At 35.2% G+C, this 21,928-nt stretch overlaps 1 protein-coding gene across 1 annotated transcript; it reads right to left on the bottom strand.

Annotated features, from left to right (window-relative positions):
• Positions 1 to 1,897: 1,897 nt before the first annotated feature.
• Smp_175100 (hypothetical protein) lies at positions 1,898 to 20,456 on the bottom strand (the record flags this gene model as incomplete). Its single annotated transcript, XM_018788655.1, has 11 exons — positions 1,898 to 1,953; positions 2,867 to 3,024; positions 8,727 to 8,797; positions 10,030 to 10,098; positions 12,572 to 12,652; positions 14,268 to 14,369; positions 15,304 to 15,597; positions 16,465 to 16,523; positions 17,468 to 17,521; positions 18,595 to 18,645; positions 20,351 to 20,456. Coding segments are annotated over 11 exons (1,101 nt in total), but the record flags the coding sequence as incomplete, so codon positions are not given.
• Positions 20,457 to 21,928: the final 1,472 nt, after the last annotated feature.

Raw genomic sequence — 21,928 nt, 5'->3', positions numbered from 1 at the left:
TGACGTTCCCAATTTGCATTATCTTCTCAAATCTCACGCATCGACTACTGTATGTGAGTATTTGGGGATAAACACTGATATATAATTTGAGGTATTCCATCATGTGACTTTGACTTGAATAAAAATCATGATGCATATTCTTTTTGTTATTCATATTAGAATGCACAGATGGATATGCATTGATACATGTAATTAACACATGTGATTCAACTAGGCTTGATTTACCTGCAAAACAATCGAATAGAAAACATTCATCTGCCTCATATTCATTAGGATAATCTTGGACTTGATTTGGATTCTCTGTCTGTGCAAACTTCACTTCTGGGCAAACTGGTTCTCTGATTATTTCGGTAAATTTTGCTATCCCCTCTGATTCATCATACCCCTGACTAGGGATTCTATTCAACATACATTGTTCGTGAGAGTATCCAACATCTGACACAATAACATCAGAAATATGACTAGAATTCGACTCATTCGGAACATATTTTTCACATTCATTAGGAATATCATTAGAGATAAATTGATTGTGAGGACCACTGACACTTGATATGATATCAGAATTCGATTTCTCTGAAATATTTTCCTCAAATTGATTAAGAGTTTCATTAGAGAATAATGGATCATCAGGGAATTCAGCATCTACCAAGCCTGAATCTGGTTTTTGATCATGATTTGACTCATTCAACATTCTATTCTCAGAGTTGTAAGAAATTCCATCAGAAATATGTGAATTATTACGACAAACCATATCTGGTTCAATAACATGAGAAATCCGATAAGTTTGTTGATTAAAAATTTTTGTCTCACAATGATTCTGAGTTTCATTCAACTCTGGACTGCTATGTGACGTTATACCACTTCTAGATAAAGATAACTGATCATTAGAAGCATCCATCTTAGCATTACTTTCAGCAAAATGAAGCATGGTATTACAAACTGACTGAATGTGTCCAGTTTCACCACATTTAAAGCATTTAGAATTACGAAATACACATGAATTACATGGGTGAAACTTGCCACAGAACATGCATTTACTAAACTCGTGCTCATCTTCATGGACTGTTTCACAGCTAAATGAAGTATTATCTGAATAACTTTGATTACGCATCGAACTGCGACGACTTAGTAAAGTAGTGGAATTTCTGATCTTCTGTCGGGTCAGTTTATCGAATTTTTCTCTCTTACCGCATTCAGAATTTGTATACTTTACATGATCCAACAGTAGTTGCTTGAGAGTTGCATAGGGGAGTGAAATTGGTTTGTCTGGAAGTGCCAAAGTCTTTATAAGGCTGTATGCTTCTTTTCCGATGAATGTAAGGAAATGGGCCACAATATTAAAATCTTCATCGTCTTTCTTGGTCATAGCCCAGATTTCAAACCTCTCCATGTACTCCTCAAAAGCATTAAAACCTGAATTTATATCCAACCGTTCCATTACAGGCTCAATTGCGACGCCAATATGATAATCAGAAGTATTTGAATTGTAGTATAAACTATTAATCCCAGGAATAACGCAATTTAATCAAGAAGTATCAGATGAGCCCGAATGAATGTATTGTATTTGGAATTCAAAATTACAACAGTCATCAATACAAAGAAGTCATTGATTTATTTAAACATCATAGAGACTCGTCAACAAGCATACAAATTACTTCAACAAAAGCATATTTCTTTAATATGGTAAATGTTATATTATGGCATATTGAAGCGAACGAAACATATGTTTATTAATTTACAAATTCAACACAACGTATACTTTATTAGGTGCATCATGGCGCAGTACACTTACAAAAATGAAACAAAAGAAAAGAGTAAAAAGACACAGTTATATAGGGATCACAGAATAAGTATTAAGAAGACATCCATTTTCTTTTATATGAAATTATAGTTCAAATTAAGTGGACGGAAACAGGTCACTAAAGTGTTCGGTACAATATTTACGGCATTCATCTGAAAAAAACCGATAGAAATAAGCATTTCATTAATAATCATGGGAATGTATAACCAAGAAGAGCTTCATGTGTTTAAGTTTGCATTATAATGGTTCCGTAAAGACCTAGACCAAACTATTGTTACATCCCTTTAAGATATATATTGATCTGAATAAAATTAGGTTTTAGCTAAACGATGCATCTGTAATACTTTTTCAGTTATTATTGGATCAAGAAATAAAATAATTGACATTTTATTTTGTTTTAACGTAAAAGTATATGGAGAAGCACGTTTTTAGCATACCAAAACCATTCTTTTAATGTGTAAGTTGACAAGTATTAATAATGTACATTACGTACAGTATTATTAAATAAGATACAAGACTCCTTGTAATGACAATAAAGTTGCTCCATAAATTTTGGTGAGCGATATCTCTCTACAATTAGTTGAATTCATTACAAAATTATTTTCATGATTCAGATATAGATGATATAATCAAAAAAGAGTCCAAGAGGAATCTTTAATAAACTATTTAAAATTTTAAGATTACATGAACTGAAGTAGTATTTCAATTTTAATTTAAAATGTAGTAATAATTTCTACGTAAGCCTCTTTATCTAGAAATTAAACCATTGATTTGTAAACATCATGGTGACAGGTTGGAAAGCATACTGTGTGAATCTTTCGTTTCACTGACGAGGGATCGGAGGTATTCACACGTAATGCCTAAGAAATAAAATGTAAACTAATAATTCTAAAAGCTAAACTTCTTAATAGTTGGCACCCGAACTAACAGTTGTGAACGGAGCCCTTAAAAAACTCAGTGAACGAATGACTAACTATGTAAGAATTCTTTTAATTTCAAGGAAATTTTCAAGTTTAAGTAATCTAGAAGTGATAAGGCTTTTAGAATAATAGTTTTCAAAAGTACCTGAATTCCAATAAGACTCCATACACATTGAATTTTCTTTGAGAAAATGGTGATTACAATACAATTCCATATAATCTTCGATTTCTTGGACAGCATCCAGATAATTGCGAACATTCTCCATGTCAATGATATTTTCTGAGCGATGCAGCCTAGCAAATCTGCGAACGATATAAAAAAAACGAGAATATACTGTCCACGTTTACCTAGTGCTCAGAAAACTAAAAGTAACACTAAACATTCTTAACATTAATAAATGTATTATCATATGGTTGGAAACCATATTATTAGTGATATTTGAAGACAAATAATTCAAAAACTTGCATTTAGTTATACAAAAGAAAAAGAATGGTGGCAAGTTAATTATATGCATGACAACTTCCCATGCACAAATACTACATTTTAAAAGCTTGGTACCCTTAGATTCCGAAGTTGATTGTAAACTAGGGGAAATATTACTCTGTCAAACATATATAAAAGAATAAAACCAGAAGCAAAGTAATGAACGTATGGCCATTGAACCATACACAACGTAGTAACTGGCATATATGTGCATCAGTCTGAGGTGCCGCACCAAATGAGCACATTGAGATAAATTACAGAGTAGTAAAAGTATCAGTGGTAGTAAACGACATGATTTAACAAGATACAACTTCATGGGGTAAGAAAGCATAAAACAATTTTGAAACACAAAATCCACGGAATGACAAAGAGTGAATAGATCTGAACAATTACGATCGATTTAAACCCAAGTCACACAAAGTCTCCGATAATTGTACGGGCACCGACGAACCTACCTTAGCAGAAGTCAATGATTTCATAGAACAACACCACTTTTCGGTCTACCCACCTCTAGGATTCTTCCAACCTTCCAACATTGGCCCTCGAAGTACATGGTGGTCGAACACATATATTACAGGTCTCAACCATTTTAGTCGATGAACATTCACTATCTTATGAACCAACTTCCCATCACCTAGTACATTACATTTAACATTACCACTGCTCACTCAGCTGTCCCAAAAGATATCGAGAATCCTGAGAATGGCCACGTTTCACAAATATAAAGTAGAGTAGACCGAAACGATGTGCAGTGTAACCCTTCTTTAGTACGTAGACGGACATGTTGTCTAAGGTACAAGTGATGCAATCTAGCAAAAGCCAACCGACCTTCCCGAACTTGTATTGAGATCACGTCAGATACCAATTCACTAAGGTTAATGAGACTCACATGATAAATGAAGCGGTTAATGCGTTCAACTATTTCCCTTCCTTTTATTAGTTCAGGCGTTGCCACGCACCAGTCAGTCACAACGTAGAACTTCGTACGTACGTACATCAGTTTGAGCTGTCATACCACATTAGCACAGAGATGCAGTTGTCGATTCAAATTCCATAGTGGTAGAAGTAGTAAGAGCATGAGCATTATGTGAAAGATTAGGGTTTGAAGATGTTATTGAAGGAGTATAATCCAATGAAATAAATTTGGAAAGAGAAAAAAGATAAAGACGTGAAGAATTCAGAAGATTAGAATTTGGCAGAACACAAAGAGTGGATGCACCTTTGCCATTGCAAACGATTTTGAGCCATGTCATTCAAGGTCTCTAACCATCGATTGCTATCATCTCGCGAATCCCAACCAGGTAGTCTGTACCTAACAACATGGCTCAGTCCACTTGTCAGTGGCTTCATGGATTTGTGCCACGTTCTGGTCTGGCCGCCCCTAGCTTTCTTCCAACTTACTCCTACACCATAAAGCATTGCACGTCGGGGCAGTCGGTGATTGGGCATACGTAACACGTGTCCCAGCCATCTCAACTGATGAAGTTTCACTACTTCGTCAATTGATTCGCCATTCTTACCTAGTACCCGTTTCCTAACAACTGCATTACTTACCCGGTGGTCCAAGGATATACGAGCAATGCTTCGAAGACACCTATGATCAAACACTAGTAGCCTACAAATATCCTCTACTCTTACCGGTCGTGTTTTACTGCCATAAAGTGGGACAGAACGAACTGCTGCACAGTAAACCCGTCCTTTTGTTGCTAGACGAATATCTTGCCTATGCCATAAATGACGCAAGTTGGCAAAAGCTAGACGAGCCTTCTGTATCCGTGCTGAGATTTCGTCACATACCAGACCACAAGGGCTGGTGAGACTTCCAAGATAAGTGAAGCGGTCGACACGCTCAACTACTTCACGCCCTATCATTAGTTCGGGTGTCGATGCAACCCAATCCTGAAGTAACATTTTGCACTTCGAGGGGGAGAATCGCATCCCGAATATGCTTGCATTGTTGCTCAGCATCTTCACTAAATAAAACTATGTCATCGGCATATTCTAAGTCAACAAGTGAATCTCCTGGTAGAAGTTCAACCCCTCTCAATTTAGACGAGGAAAGTGTTGTTTCTAAAAGCACGTCTATGATAAAGTTAAACAAGAATGGAAAGATTGGACAACCCTGACGAATACCTCTTGAGGTAATCAATTCTGATGGCAATTCGCCATAAGCTTTAACTCGGCCAGTTGTGTTCGAGTAGAGAGCCTTTATAAGGTTAATGTACTTTTTTGGTACTCCTTTCAGTGACAAACACTGTCATAGAACCTCACGATCAACGGAGTCATGCCGCTTTAAAGTTGGGAAATACTATGAATGTGGGGCGTCTGAATGTATGTCTATGTCCTAGAACATGACGTAGAGTGAATATCTAGTCTATAGAACCCCGGCAAGGTCGAAAACCAGTCTGGTTTTCTCTAGTCTGCTCTTTACTAGCTTTGGTCAGGCGTCAAAATATTATTGAAGCCAATGTTTTGGACACTATATTCCTCTGTGATTGTCACAAGAAGACTTTTGTCCTTTCTTATAGACTGACACAATCAGTGATTGGGACCAATCAGATGGAATTACGTCCAGTTCCCAGATTCTACCTAAGACATCAGTCAATCTTGTTGCTAGTACTGGACCGCCATCCTTAAAAGTCTCAGGGGTAAACCTATCAACGCCTGCTGCTCTCCCTCACTTCAGATTTCCTATAGCTTTTTCAACCTCGTAGAGAGTAGTAGGATTTACATTAACTTGACATTCAGGTCGACTAGGGATCAAGGGAAACCGAAGTGTGACTGAAGGCCAGTTGAACTGATACCTAAAATGTTCTGCCCATTGATCCAACCTCCTAGATTGAGAATCAATAATATGTCCATCTTTTTCCGAGATAGTTTCGCTGATAGTTGGGTTCCAAATACCGGTTTCTTTAACAAGCCTGAACAATTGTCCGCTGTTGCCTATTGTCGCTGCCTTTACCATCTCGCTTGCATTCGCTACCTACCACTGTTGACGATCATCGCGTAGGCTTCTTATCAGCCTGCGTTTAAGCTGACTCCGCTCTTCGTAATGTTCAGAGCCAGATGGGATGAGTTTTCGAGCATCTATCAGTGCAGTAGATGCTGCCGAGATCCATTGTTTCTCCCTAACCTTATGGTTTACCGTACTAGCAGATATCACTGCTGTTTCCACAGCTTTTTAGATTTTATTCCACGCTGCCTCGGGGTGGGCACAACTTACAAGGCTGCCTAACTGTTTTCCTAGTTGTTCCTGAAATATATTCTTAGCTTGCCTATCATTAAGTAGAACCCTAAGAGGCTTCCTTGCAGCGTCTTTCCTACGTCCATTAAGACGCAGACAAATAGGTGCTCTCACTAGAGCATGAACTGAATCTAAGCGTGTGCTCCAGAATGAGCCACAGTCTTCTATCGAGCCTCTCCATCTGTGGCTGATAGCGATGTGATCCAGTTGGGAAGAATTCAGGGGTCGCCATGTCAAAAGATGTTTTTCCTTGTGCTTAAAGTTAGTATTTGCAAGAAACAGGTGGTTATCTGAATATAGTTGCAACAGAAGGTCAACATTATCCATTCTTTGGGCCACGACACCAAAAAATCCACCCAGATGTCTTTCTTTTTCGTTTAGGTTACCTAGTTGAGCATGAAAGTCACTAGCCACTATTACTACATCAGAGTGCCTAGCTTTTGGGGGAGGGCAGAAAGCTTTCTGTAAAACCCATCTTTTACCTCATCTGAGTTGCAGTCAATGAGAGAGTAGGCAGAGACGATGAAAAGGCAACGACGAGTGTCCCTATTTTTTCGAGTCCTTACTGTTCCGTTTAGTCAGACAGCGCGCAAACGACTGTTTACTGGGATCCAGCCTAAGAGAGTCAGTTCTTTCTGCCCTAGGACTCAAAGCTATACCTGCACCAGCGAGGCCACGGGAAGCAGCATCAGGGCTTCCAGATACACGAAGCGTGAATCGAGTTGGTTCTTTTTTATGACATGGTGAGGTCAAATGAATGACGCTACTCGGATCCTGTATGCGCGTTTCGGAGACGCAGCACACATTGATGGTGCGAGGTTCTAAAGTCCTAGCTAAGGAAGCCTGCTGTCCTATTTGACACAGTGTTCGGATGTTGAAAGCTCCTACATGCAATTTAGAGAGTAGTTTCAGGAGACCAGGGATAACGTTCCGTGTACTTGAATCATTTGCCCTACCGGTGCGAGGTGATAAAGGGACTTGTGAAGGGTTAGTTGAGGAGATAAGAGAGTTATTAGCAGGTGTAGGAAGGATTTGAATGTGACCAACTTGGTCTCGTGTGCTGTTACGGGTATGAGGGCTAATACCACTTCCCGGCTGCCCACACTGTGGAAGAGTATTTCTTGAGGGACCTGAAAAGGAAGTTGGATTGATGTTGGTCCGTGACCGCAGAGCCCAAGGGACAACTGCCTGAGGCCAGTCGCGCACGGCCTTTTGTGGGAGGTTTTTGACGTGTTAGCTTCGTTCTTCAAAGGGCCTTACCGCCGGAGACGGAAATCCGCGAGGTAAGATGAGGCATGACAGCTTTACCGTCAACCTTTTCTAACCCCTTCCTTCCTCGTTAGAAGGCAGTATCGCTGCAGATGCTGGTTGTCCGAGGGAAACACCTTACTGCCGTCACAGCTCTGTATAGTCAGTAGTACGACATCGCACCCAGACCTTGAGTTGCTGCTTTTAGTCTTACCGTTCTCCAATCGACTGCCTGGCATGGTAGAGCCTACAGAAACATATGTTCCAGTCAATATAGCTTGGTTGGGTCATCATGATAGGTAAGCCCAACCACCACGTCAAGGTAGCAGCTGCGGTCGAGTCAAATACTGTTATATTATTGTTCAAGACCAAAATACTGTATTTTCATTATTACCAAACAGAACTATCTCATCTATGTATTCCACGCTGACAAGAGTTTCATTACTATAAAAATCAGACGACGAGTGTTATTTCTAAGAGAATGACAAAGTTAAGTAAAAGGAACAAACAGCGGACAATCCTGATGAACACAACTTGGTGTTATCAATTTTAATGACTAGTAGTATTCGAAAAGAGAATCCACACAAAGTCGACGTATTTCTTTGGTACGCTTTTTAATAACAGATACTGTTACAAAACCGCTCGATCTACGAAGCCAAATTATGCACTTAAGTCGAGAAATACCAACATCGTCAGACATCGGTAAATATACCTAATTTTTGTAACCTGGTGAAGGATGAATATTTGATCGACACAACCATGTTCAGGTCTGAAACCAGCATAGTTTTCTCGAGTTCGCTCTTCATGAACCCCCTCCCAAGAGTTTGATGATTATGAAGGTAATATTCTAGACAAATTGATTATCTTGTGGTTACTACACGAGGATTTTAGCGCTTGTTTATAAGTTAGGACGATCAGTGATCGAGAATAATTAGATCGGATTATATCAAGGATATATATATATATATAACTTGAAATTCACCTTAAACAAAAAACTAAGACGCGGACTTTTAAAGTAAAACTGATTACCTTAATGCCTCTAATGGCCGTCCTTTTATTAGTAATGCATCGAACAATTCACTGTTGCATGTATTCAATCTCTAATAAGAAGATTAGTGAAAATAAACACAGAAATATAAAGAGAAATTAAAATATTCAACAGCTAATACAAGTAATTTTTATCATTGGGACAATCTAATTGTTCAACATTTCATAACAATCTGTGTTTAAGAATTTAAATACGATATGAATTTCGTACTGGCACAGAAATTCGATCTTAAAATCTCAAGTCAGAATTCCAGTAGCGATCATTACATACATAAGCAATTACAACACTATTAATAAAAATATACCAACAATCATATGACAAAGTTTGACAGTAACCAATGAAATTCAATGTCGATGGAACAAGTCATTAGTGAGCTAATTCTAACAGTCCAATTTCTTTTGAAGTTTGTCAAGTTAAACAACGTATTACATATGTGCACTAAAACAATATTATTAATGACGAACAAATTTCTTCCTAATATATCATTCGTTGGTTGCAAATTAACTACTTTACGATTGATTGGTGGGTTTTGTATACTTCCAGATATATTGAATTCGTCATATTTTTACCCTTGTTTCTACTGAGTACGAAATGTTTTGTTGACTTCATCATCTTGAGTATTACGTAAACTAGTTATTGTTTACTGTAGTACCATATACATTTATAGATTTTCGAGAAGCTAGGAAATTTCCATATTTTGATTGACTCCTGATGTGTTATTCCAATGAACCTAATGCAATGTAAACTTTACGATTGAACCATTCTGCTCAGAAAGTGTAAATTGACTAAAACAACTTGTTCATCCGTCAGAAATTATTGTATTTTATCAACAAATATTTTTATAATAATTCTTGAAATAAACTTTAGTGATAACAGTGATCAGTTAATTTTAGGTAAAGGCATTTTTTTTGGCTGCTACCCTAGATATTTTTTTAACAAACAATAATTATAATTACCTACGTTTTATTCAGACTGAACAAAACAGTAAAAAGTTATCAGTCAGTTGTTTACAGCTTTCTGATTGACATTCAGTTTGAGGTAAGCAGACTGTTATCATTAGCGTGAAATAAATTCGAGAATGAGAGTAACTATTATTGCTAATTGGTTAATAGTGGCATTATCAAAAGATCATCATTGGATCAGTGCTTCATCATTTTTAGAGGAAAGTACTAAAGATTTCAAGTCGAAATGAGTCGTGAACCTCTATTGTTATTTTTTAAAATTTCAACATACAATAGCTATCAACTTCAAATCATGTAATCGAAAAGTGGAATGGTGGCCTACCTTTAGCATATCAATACCAAGTTGTCCTGCTGCGGGATATATACTTTCCAAAGAAAGCAGTTGAAGTGCCTAGAAAAAGCCATACACTAGATAACAATATACGGTCAATTTTAATAAAACAAAAGTATGATTTTAAGAATTAGCAAAGGTTTAGTCTCAAGAGTGCGAAGTGCGACCCAACTAGGATGTCGTTTATGAGGAAAATGAAACAGATCCTTATCTAGAAGTTTTCGCAAGAATTAAAACTTTCAGCTTTTAAATATGATGTACATGGGCTATATAGGAGAACTGAAAAATTGCTAACCCTTGCATAGATATACGGAATCAACAAACGTTCTGATTGAAAAAACTAAAGATATGAATATGGAGAACAGAATCTAACTATTGTGAATTTCCTCTCATTAACTAAGAGCTACGATAAGCGATTACTAACAACAGTTCAGTGTTCTCTACGATACAACTAGTGCAGATTAATCAACCGTAAGTTAGAACTAAAATTACAAACAGTGGTTACCAAGACAATAAACAAATAGAATTTTGAATGAACCACCACTACGTATTAGAAGAAATAGTAAATTGCTAGAATCAGTTTACGGTTTACGAATAAATTACAACAAACCAAAAACAACCAATAACTCAAAGTTCTCATTTTTATAAGATAAGGTATTACGGTAGCCTTTGAATCTGCAAGTAAACGACTTTGAATATAAAAACTGAGTTGTGTATAATCCCCCATTCTGACAGTGAGATTGACGAGCATTTCGTAGAAACAATGCTGAAAAGAAATTAATTCGAAAAACGTCAATAAAGGTTTAGATATGAAAAAGGTGCAGAACCATCTCATCATGTGACAATTTTGAAGTGCAAAGGCCACTTTAACTTTAAAATACCTGGCGTGGAATTTAAGATAGACAAAACACATAACTGTTAACGGGACATAGATTGGATTGAAGCATGTCCCATGCACGATTGCATCGATGGCTAATTCTCATCCAATCAGCGCTAGTCGATACTTGGAGAACACTCTAGAATCTTCTTATGTAAAAACTATAGATATACTAACGTGTCTCTTATTGTGCTTCTTGCTCCCATCTACCCTTGTTATTCGGAATATAATTTCTTTCCTATTCAACCGTGTTCTGATTTGGGGACCTGTCGAGTGAATTGATGTTCAAGGATACTAAGCAATTGGAATAGCTGGGTCGTAATGAGAGGAATTATAACAATAACTAATGCAGATTGAAAAGTATCATTGTCGATTATTCACGTTCATATCATAATACGTTATAATAGTGACAAATTATGTGACGAATTTTCAGAGATCAATGTTTTTCAGTTGTTCACATTCCGGATTTCATCAGAGCAATCTCTGTTAGCACATATGCACCATACACGGATACTCCAGTATTGCACATATATGTACGTTTATGATATGTTTTTCGGTTGTGATTGGCAGTGGGATCAGTGATGTATATTCTTTCCAAGTTTGGACTCGTCAGTTGGTAGATAGATATTTAGTCCGAATTTTAGTGTGCACGTCAAAACTAAGATGCCAATTTATCCATATAACGAACATGTCATAGACAGGGTAAGATGTGCACTCTGGACTCCACTGCTAGTCACAATCCGAAAATACACAGAAGGTATGTGACGAAACGTGTGGAACTGGTAAATGTAGATATTTAGATCCTATTGAGTAAACTGAACGTGACCAATGCAGGGTTTGTTTGTCTCTTGAGAAATCCTGTGAGGTGACAAAAACGAGGATTTAGAGGAAAAAGCTAAACAACTGTTCGATGCATCTTATTCCTAGTAGTTTTTAGAAGTAGACAACTTAAATTGACACAATATAAACTCCAAAAAGAGTTTTAGCCTTATTTTGCTATTAATCATTTCGCAACAAGCATAACAAGGGTGTACTTTTTCTCTTGATTTCGGTTTAAAATGAACAGTACACATGAAACATCATATTGGTATGTATTGATAAAAAACAGCTTGGGATGATGACTGGATGATATTGAGGAAAGTCTTAGGAAATACTATTTGGTTGGACTACCCAGTCATAGTGAGCAAAGGTAACAAAACCTTTTAGTATCTTCCCCAAAATTCCTACTTTTCGTATATGAACAGTCAACGTTGGCAAATCCGAAATAGTGAGATAAAAACTCTGTGAAGCGAGAAAATTTGCAGTAAATGTACCAGCGTATCCCACGAAAAACTTATATATCTCTTTCTATCCAAAGAATGGTTAATCCTTTTATTAGAATGTTGATAACTGACCACTGACAGATGTTATCATCACTTATTTATTAAGAATCAGTCTAAAACACTGGATGTAAACACAAGTTTTTATAAACAGCAAATATGAGTCTATTCGAGACATAATTATATATTAATCTAACGATACAAATATTGTAAATAAAGCTGTAGTCACTTTTTCTTACTGCTTGTCTCCATTTAGCATAATTCTATATTGTACAACTAACAAGCTTAGCTAGAATAAACTAATGTAGTTATAACACTAAAAATTGGCGATACTCACATCCACACAAATATCGTGCTCCGAAAATATGCGAATATATTCAATCAGTATGGAGCGAAACAATTTACGGACTTCTAGTCTCTATAAATAAAAAAGACCAACAAAGCATTCCTCAAGTTGCATTCAAAACAAGTATACAAAATAGAATTAATTTATAGTTTGAATATGGTAATTATCTGAAAGCTAGGACATTTCAAAAAAAAGTATACAGAGAAGCGAAAACAGCCTAAGGCATTTGTTCCTTTAGAGGATACTGGACGAAAAATTTCAAAACAGCAACACCATCTAAAAATAAGATATTTCATCTAACTGGACAATGAATCGAATCATTTATAAAACACTAAAAAAAGGTATGAACTAAATGTAATGGTAACAAGTTCTGTAACTCATAAGCTTTACAAGTGGAACAATAGATACACTATATTAGTAAGCACAATTAACAAAGCCAAGTAACTAATGGGGCAAGAGTAAAAAACTGTTGACTTGTGTGAACAATAGTAAGAGAATATAAAAAAGTATTGTCACTTAAGTCTGGTTTGGGGATATACCGCTTGAATATATTTAGTTGATTAGTACGTGGAGAGAAGTCTGTTTTTCAGACAGATACAAATAAAAGTAATTGATACACTAAGTGAATACCGAAGTCTTTTCTATGATAGTAGTATTAACTGATTTAAGACTACGCTAACGGACCGTACACCAGAAGAGACGGGGAAAAAACGAAAGTTATTTCCTTGGTTCGATTTCTGCTTGAAAAAAGCTCTGCAACAGCTTCATTGCAACAAAATAACGCCTCACCAAAACAAATCCAATCAAAATTAATAAGATTTGTGACTACTTCCCGTTTTATCTTCAGATTGCCTTGGCTGGGTCTACGGTTGATGCTTATCACGAACAATCGTAATTCTTCTATTAGAAACAGAAATTATTCTGAGCTCGATAACTCGGGATCTGCTAAGCACAAAACTTCAACAATAATCCCTAAATGACGAAATCCAAGAAGGCAGGAGTGAAGAAAAGCTAGATGTTCAACGAAAACAAATTTGAAGTACAACAATTTTGAACATATGGCAACAAACATGACCTTGAGACAGAGTAAAATTAGAGAACTAGAAGTGGTAACATCTAATCAGAGAACAGCAAAGACAATACGAAGATATGCATTAGAGAATTATGCCACAGACTATGGTTGCAAAACGCTACTTTAATTAAAAAATACCAAATAAATTGAGATCTTTCTATCACATTCTTACAAAACAATTCAATATTCTATAAACATGTGACGAAAAAGAAAGATAACTATGTCACGAAAACCGGTAACTGGTGATATTTTCACAACTTATCTCATGAAACATCACTAGCTAAATTCCTTTTTTAACTGTTGACAGATATCAGTTACGTGACAAATCTTATTTGAAAAATTATATAATATTTAAATGTCTGAGTCAAAATTCCTCATATATATTTGGATGATCATAAAAAGCTTTCGCTTTAATTTTCTGTAAGAAAATTTAAAAAGTAACCGGTTTTCATCACAGCAATATATTCATTGTTCAGTTTAAAGCTTAATAGCAAAATATAAAACAATATGTTGTCTCATTCAAAGGTGAATGGCCGGTAATCGAATAAAGACTTATAGGTTTGAACAATATTATTTTAATTACTATGAGCTTAAAAACTAATCAAACTCATTTACCTCAACATCTTGGTTCTTTAGAAATAAATGTGAATATATTTCAGATTGGGAAATGATGTAGAAGGTTAATGAACCCGCATGTAATCCTTTGGATATTGTCTTCTGTCGAAATAAAATATGAAAACATTGAAGAGTTTTTAAAAATGTGAGGAACAAAATGAAAAAATAAAATATCTGTATAAAGAAGGTCTGCTTTCCAATACATTTAAACAGAAACCCTTTTCATAATGAACCAGTAAATGTTGCTTAAACTAGGGTCATCAGAAGGATGGATAACTATCCCTGGTTTGATTCAAACAATGTCCTACTATCTGAGAGAAGACTCCCCTAATCAGTTGATTTATCAACTATTTACTTTTACATGTATTTACCTGAAAATCAAACCTATTTCATTAAAAACTTATATAAACATCGGTGACCAGTCATATTCCAATATGTCCTAAAGTTCAGAAAGTTATAGCTGCATCTAAAACGGAGAAATGGATAACCTTTAAAATGTTATCTCGAAATTTCATCAGCTATGACGTTTTAGGAATACTGATCAAACTATGACCATAAGTCAAACATAATTCTAAATACTAGTATCTTACAAACATGTCACACCAACCAGATGTAGGGTGGTGGCATAAGATCTGAAGTTATCAATGTCTAGCATCGTGCTGGTAAGAGAGGAGACCGAATATACTATCATATCCACCACGTAATCGTATTAACCATAATTGGCTGAATAGTGAAGAAATTAAAAAAACAGATAGAGGAAGCGTGACTGGTGTTTATTGAGCGGTTTTATTTGCAATATTTGAAAAATGTGCAAATGGCCACAAGTACAAAGTCTATTTTCTATCACCGGTGAACGATTTGGAATCGTTTTATTTTTGATGTTTTTGAGGCGGTGGCTTATGTGTGATGAAACTACCTGAATTAAATCGGCACAACAGAGGAAAATATGCAGGAGCTGAATATGACTCAAGTAAAATCTTTAAAGTATTTGCAATAAAAGTGTATTTATCCACATTAAATTTAAAGCATCACTCACAACTGTAGAACAATGGCATGATGGTGCCGAAGCACTTGGCGCTTTACGATCAGAATCAGCGAGCAATTTACTCGTGACGTTTGTCCCACAGTAGCTCACTTCGCAAATCCGTTTAAAGACGAATGCAAACTGATCTAGTCGTTGATTCAACCCATACCCATCGAATTTGTAGTTCACAGGTTTGTTAACATTGGCAGTAACCTCTTCGATACCGTCCACCACCAATTTAGAGCAGTACTCTAACAGTACACTTTTGCCACTGGATCGATGAAGTAGAAAATCCACAACTAGGTTCTGTAAAATAATAGCACCCATATTGAACCATCAATGTTCTTAGTTTCACCAAATAAAGAAATCACTAAGTATTACAGGATGTTAAACTATTGACCTTCTTCCACTTATAGAAATACACAGTTCAATATAGATAAACGGAAAAAGTAAACACTTTACAGTGACTTGTGGTTCATCCAGAAAATGTTAAAAACTGTTCCACTTTACTCATAACACCAGCAAAACGAAAATTAGTGAACACTAGATAGTATGCAAATATCGTACATCGACGGACACTTGTCAAAGACGCTAAGAACGGATGGTTGGATATATAAAAAACTGCTCAAACTAATTTATCGCAATACAATATCTTGTGTTTTTTAAGATGGTGAGAATCTGGTCAGGAAACCAAATGAGCTGCTTCGGAAAGCATAAAATACTCAGAATGTTTATCACTTTAAAGAGGGTACTATGGAACTGACCTCTGTAAAACAACAGAGCACTGCGAATTTGATTACTATTAGTGATCTAAACGATGGAAAATATGAACGAAATATATGGTTGAGAAAGTGGCCTTATGATGATTGACAAAAGTCAAGTAGCTTGAAAATTATGAACAGCTAACAATGGGTTTGAAGGTTAGCAAGTAATAGAATTTCGACTAACAATGAAAAGAAACATTGTACAAAGGAGATCGCAACATTAAATCGATAAACAATCTACCAGTAATATATGAAAAGCTGTAAACGCAATTACAAAGATGTTCCAAATAATTCAATACATAAACATTTGGTGGACGAAAATGATAGAAAATCAGTAATCAATTAAATGCTAAGACGAGCACCTGATTGAAAAATGTATAAAAGATCTTTTCAGACAGACAAAACTCACGTGATTAGCAACTATTTTTGGAAAAACCATATTATTTACACATAATAACCATGAGCAACCTAGAAGAAGAGTTTGAAGGAAAGCAATCAAAGGAACTACAAAAATGATTGAATATCCAATCTGGACAAATTGGTATGTTGATAAATATATACTTAAACGGACGTGTTTAGGAATAATTAGTTTATTTAAAGAATATTTAACTCGGACAAACTAGAATAACACTGATGAAGTGAAAGATCTACATAATGACGAAAGGTGGGTTCGAACACCAGAATGAGAGCTACATCTAATGAGTTGAAGACACACACCGAAGCTGTTGAAATATAATTTGAATCCAGTGCTCAATGAATGATGAGATCGTTTTCATAAACTTAGCTAAATTTTTGCTACCGATGAAGAATGTACATACTTCCGTTTGCAACGAGTATGCTAACGAGAATAGAACATCGATGAGCTTGCGATGTTTTCAGATATGGCTCAGAGTAGAAGCTATAGATAATCCGCATATGGTTTGTGACTACATTCTTCATAGAAATAAAATTAACTCCCTTAACTGAAAGGCTTTCGAGTTGTACTTTCAACTGAACTGTATCTCTTATGAAAAACCACTTCTGTTTATTTATTTTTAGTTTGTACTCCTCCTCTCTACTTTATTTCTTTGCAAGTTGAGGCTTTATTCGTGTGTATTTTTTGGTCCCCGGAATATGTGCTTATGCAAAATAAAACATAACCAAACCTGGATACGAAATAAAAGTGATTTGAAGCTGATTTCAAATATTGACAGTAGTTATGAAGTCATCCGCCAGAGATTGCGCTACCCAACCGACAGCTTTTGTTCATTTGGTGTGTAGACGTAGTGTGTTTAATAATTTTTTACACAAAGTTCTAGCGATTTCAAATTAAAATTTTTTTCAAGCACACTTCGTTAACTCAAGAAAGGGAGAAATTGCCGGATGAATTACAGAACTTCTGCAGGATAATTTAACATAATAATAACACTCACCAAGACTGTTGTCAATTACGACACCACACAAATGAATAACCCAATTCGCTGAATCTGTGAGAATATACAAAGTTAAGGAGTTTTTTTACACAATGGTAAAATCAAGAAGCATGATTAGAAACTTAATAATATTGTAAGATCCTTTAGTATTTGTATGTCCGTATGTAGGAGCGAGAAAAACCCTCCTACATGCATGCCATATGATACCAATATTTTGTTTCACCTTAATTACTAGGTTTCCCTTCTCATCCATTTTGCGCATATCATATTTAATCTTTGATACAGAACAAGGTTAATGTTCATATTCACTTACAACTGCGTTTCTTCTACAGTATTATTTCTATTTAAGTACATCCTAGCTGATATTGCTTTTTCTTGACCTTTGATTACAGAGGCTGCTACATTTAATCGCTTTTTGACTACATTTGCTAGAACTGATTGATTTGGATTGTTCGTTTATGGATTGCAGTACGTTTCCAGTTTGTTGGAAGTCCCTGTGATTCTTAGCAGGTAGTTAGTATTCATGATTCTGAATGTCTTCTGAACTTCATACCCTAAAATTCACTTTTGAGTGTACTAAAACTAGCTAGCCAGTATGGTAAAACTGTTCTTTCCGTGATAGGATACATTATCATTCTCTGACGGGTAATCAGTTTTCTAGTATTTCTTGCAAATGATATTTTTATACCTAGTGTTGTATTCAATTTCGAGAACGAAAGCTGACTGTACAGCTAACTTCTTAAAACTATTTAGTTATATTGTATAATCTATACCTTCATAATTCTTAAACAACAAATTATTACCACATTTATTTACAAATCACTGTGTTTGGGTAATATCAAATAGTGTATCACTAACTAGAAAATTGGGTATTGCAGCTTACTGTTCGAAAACTCGAGGATTTCTGGTCGTTACAAATTTGGTGGATGATAGATTAAACAAATCAAACTTAATGGCACCATTAAGTTAGCTAGAACTTTGAAGCGTTTACAGAATCATGGTAAATAAATTAACCCTAGCAATTAAATAGAATAACTGACTTTGGTTTGATAATTCATTATTTTGAAGGTTACAAATTACAAAACCGAAAATAGACAGAATGAGATTTATATTTATGTCAAGGATACATAAATCAATAGGAATTTGAGCATCCAAGTTTGCTGATAATGAGGGAATGACTGAAAAGTAAGATCAAATACGTTAAACAGATAGTTAATGGTTCACAAAATGAGCTATTAACACTGATTTGCAGAAGATTGTTATGTAATAAACTGAGGTTTACAAATAATCTGTGAGATACTATTAAATAAAATAGGTGAATAAATCAAAAAGGAAGATTTCACAGGTGAAACTATAAACGATAAATAGTACCCAAAAGGTGAACATGTATCCGCTATTCGCTAGGTCAAGCAAATAACTAAACACGAAATTTCTACTGTTTCTATTTTAATTTCCTTTCGAGCAACTGCAATGTATACCAACTGGAACGAATAGAATTTTGCACGAGATTTTGTGTAATTTTTGTTTCTACTTGTGTTAATTATGAACAATGTACACTTCTGCACAAAAAGGTCAAGCTATACTGAATACTAGAAAGCAGAGCTTCCAAAACTTCGACCATGTGAGATACATGTAGAAACTTAAGTCAACCCATAACAAGAAAAAGTAGGATATGCAAATGCGTACAACAAGATTTGATCGAATTTCACCAAATTTGACAGTTTTAGCTTTTTACTCCAGCATTTGGTGTATTTCTAAATGACTGATAATGAGTTACAATATTCAATGGTTATCGTTCGATCATCGAGTACCCACAGAAATAAATTGTATACAATCGAATTCGAATATGAAAATGAACGTCACTGAATATTATCATTTTTGTATATTCGTCATCTAGAACTACTTGATTCCTAGTTTAATTGAAATATATTTATTTATTTTTTCCTGAAGAGCCTCGAAAATCAGGGTTAAATGGGCAGAGGTTACTATAAAGCATACAGGGTAAAACAAAGGGCCCATAATTGGTGATTTAGTTACGTTTGTAGAAGAATATGTAAACGCAGAACGTAGAAGTGATGAACATCAAAGCAGATAAAAATATGTTTAACCCAATACACTGCAGGAACAGACAGCATTGAGTATTTATGAAAATGTATTCGCTCTATACTATAACACTACTGTTACTTGACAGTGCAGTACAAACACAATCTGGACCACTTGTAGTAGACATCACTTCTCGAACCACTGTACGATAGTGTGTGCTACGAGAGTTAAGTAACAAACAAATATATATCAATAAAAAATGTTTCGCAGATTTTTAAGAGCTAATAGTGATCAGTTTAAATGGCAAGTCAATACACACTCTACTGACTTGAACTACATACGACACTACAGAATTATGTGACAACTAAATGCGTCATTCTAAACCTATTAGTTATTTCGTTTTATTTTATGTAACTAATTCTGAACTCGTATCTGTTTTTTTACATAATGTGGCTGTTCGTGTGTCTATCTGTTTAAAAAATCGATTATATCATCTATATAAATTGTACGAATTATCATCTCACTCCAATCCATTGAATTGGACGATTATCTACTTGATTAGTTATATTACAAGTGGTCTGAGTACAATTTAATTGCTAAACTAATACTCTTATTTACATTCTGTTAAATGAGTTACTGATTGTTGTCGAAGTTGAAGTTCGAACTCATTAATATAAACAGCACACGAAACAGTTATTCAGTCCTCCTTGGCTTTTAGTGGTATCTTAGTTTATATAAACCTGTGACGAATAAAACCCACAAATCAAACCAATCTCCACAAAACTTCTTCAACTAAACATATGCATTTTATCAAGAAATTGTTGAGCAGGAGAGACGCACTTTTACTGAAAAGATTGAATGGTGCAATTGAAATATCACGTAATATAGGTGTATGATGAATTACATTGTGAACAGTTCCATTAACGGCGATATCAAAAACTGACGTAACCTGGTAAAAAAAAACAAATAATGCAGGAAAAATAAAAATATTACACTAGATCAAAACTTCGAAAACTTGTAGGTAGCAGCCCAATAAAGATGTTAATTGGCATAGATGATAAAAGATAGATTGTAAGTCATTCATCTGGAAAAAGATACATGCATAATTAGTGATAAATCCGGATTGAAAACATCATTTTGTTAAGTATGTACTTTTACCATGATCTATCCAAAAATGAAGCATGATATTTAATCTAAAGAGACACGATGAAACTAAGAAAATAATTTGTGATGTGACTTATGCTACAAAGTCTAAACTTCTTGTTAAAATGAATTATTTTGTAGATAAAGCCGAAGATTTGCAACCAAATTACTGCTGTTCATCAATGTGGACGCAATTATAATAGGCTTTCTATATAATAAATAATAACTCATGTTATATCCCATGGTGAATTATGAATGGTAAATCTGAGGTCTATTTATGGACAAATGTAATATGCCTATTTCCTATTGTATAGTTGTTAAACAACTGATCTAATCGTATTCGTGTTCCTCTTATCATAACCTTTATTTTGATCTTTGAACTATTATTATTGATTACTTTCCCCCTATCCCCAGCCACATTGGCCAATTATTGTACAAATGTTATTTTCCTATTTTTTGGTATAATGTGGTCTGTTTGGTTTGTATATAAACCCAGTATGCTTGTGAATAATGATTCATATTGCCGAGGCTGTTATTTGTGTTCTGGACTCAACTGGCTGGGCTAGGCAGATAGCAGGGCCGATACGCACTCAAGACTGCTCGTACGATTTTATGTATCATTTGCGTCCGATCAACAAATTTACTCCTCTCTAAATTGGCGTTCATATATTAAATTGGGCAAATCATACGTTATAACAACTCAGTATACATTGATTTTAAATTTATAAAGGTAGCATAAAATGGTTCTGTCAACACTCTCTAAAAAATGTATATAAGCTGAATCTTTTACGAACATTGTTAATGTGTAATTTTAAAATCCTTGTGAGAAGATAAAACTTGTAATGTGATCATTTATTTTGTCTGACTTTTACTAAGATTAACTTTACTAATCTATAGATTTCGCACGAATAAAATCAATATTGAGCAAGCACGGGTTTCTAACATACTAGTTAGATAAAATTTGGGAAACATTCATGACCGCTAAACATCCATGAACTTCAAATATTTTATATTGATGCTTTAGTTTGATGAAAGAAACTGTGAACCCGCCGTGTGTTTATCAAGATTCGAATGCCTATTCTAGATATGTTTACTTAATAGATGGCTTACTTACTTACTTACGCATGTTACCCCTCGTGGAAGAGCATAGGCCGCAAATCAGCATTCTCCATCCAACCATGTCCTGCACAATCCTTTCCAGTTCTTTCCAGTTAACATTCATCCTTTTCATATCTGCTTCTATTTCCCGGCATAATGTGTTCTTTGACCTTCCTC

This window comes from Schistosoma mansoni, chromosome W (assembly GCF_000237925.1).
Source record: "Schistosoma mansoni strain Puerto Rico chromosome W, complete genome".
Classification (NCBI taxonomy): domain Eukaryota; kingdom Metazoa; phylum Platyhelminthes; class Trematoda; order Strigeidida; family Schistosomatidae; genus Schistosoma; species Schistosoma mansoni.
The sequence above is the reverse complement of the archived record's forward strand: the minus strand, read 5'-3'. Positions and strand labels throughout refer to the sequence as shown.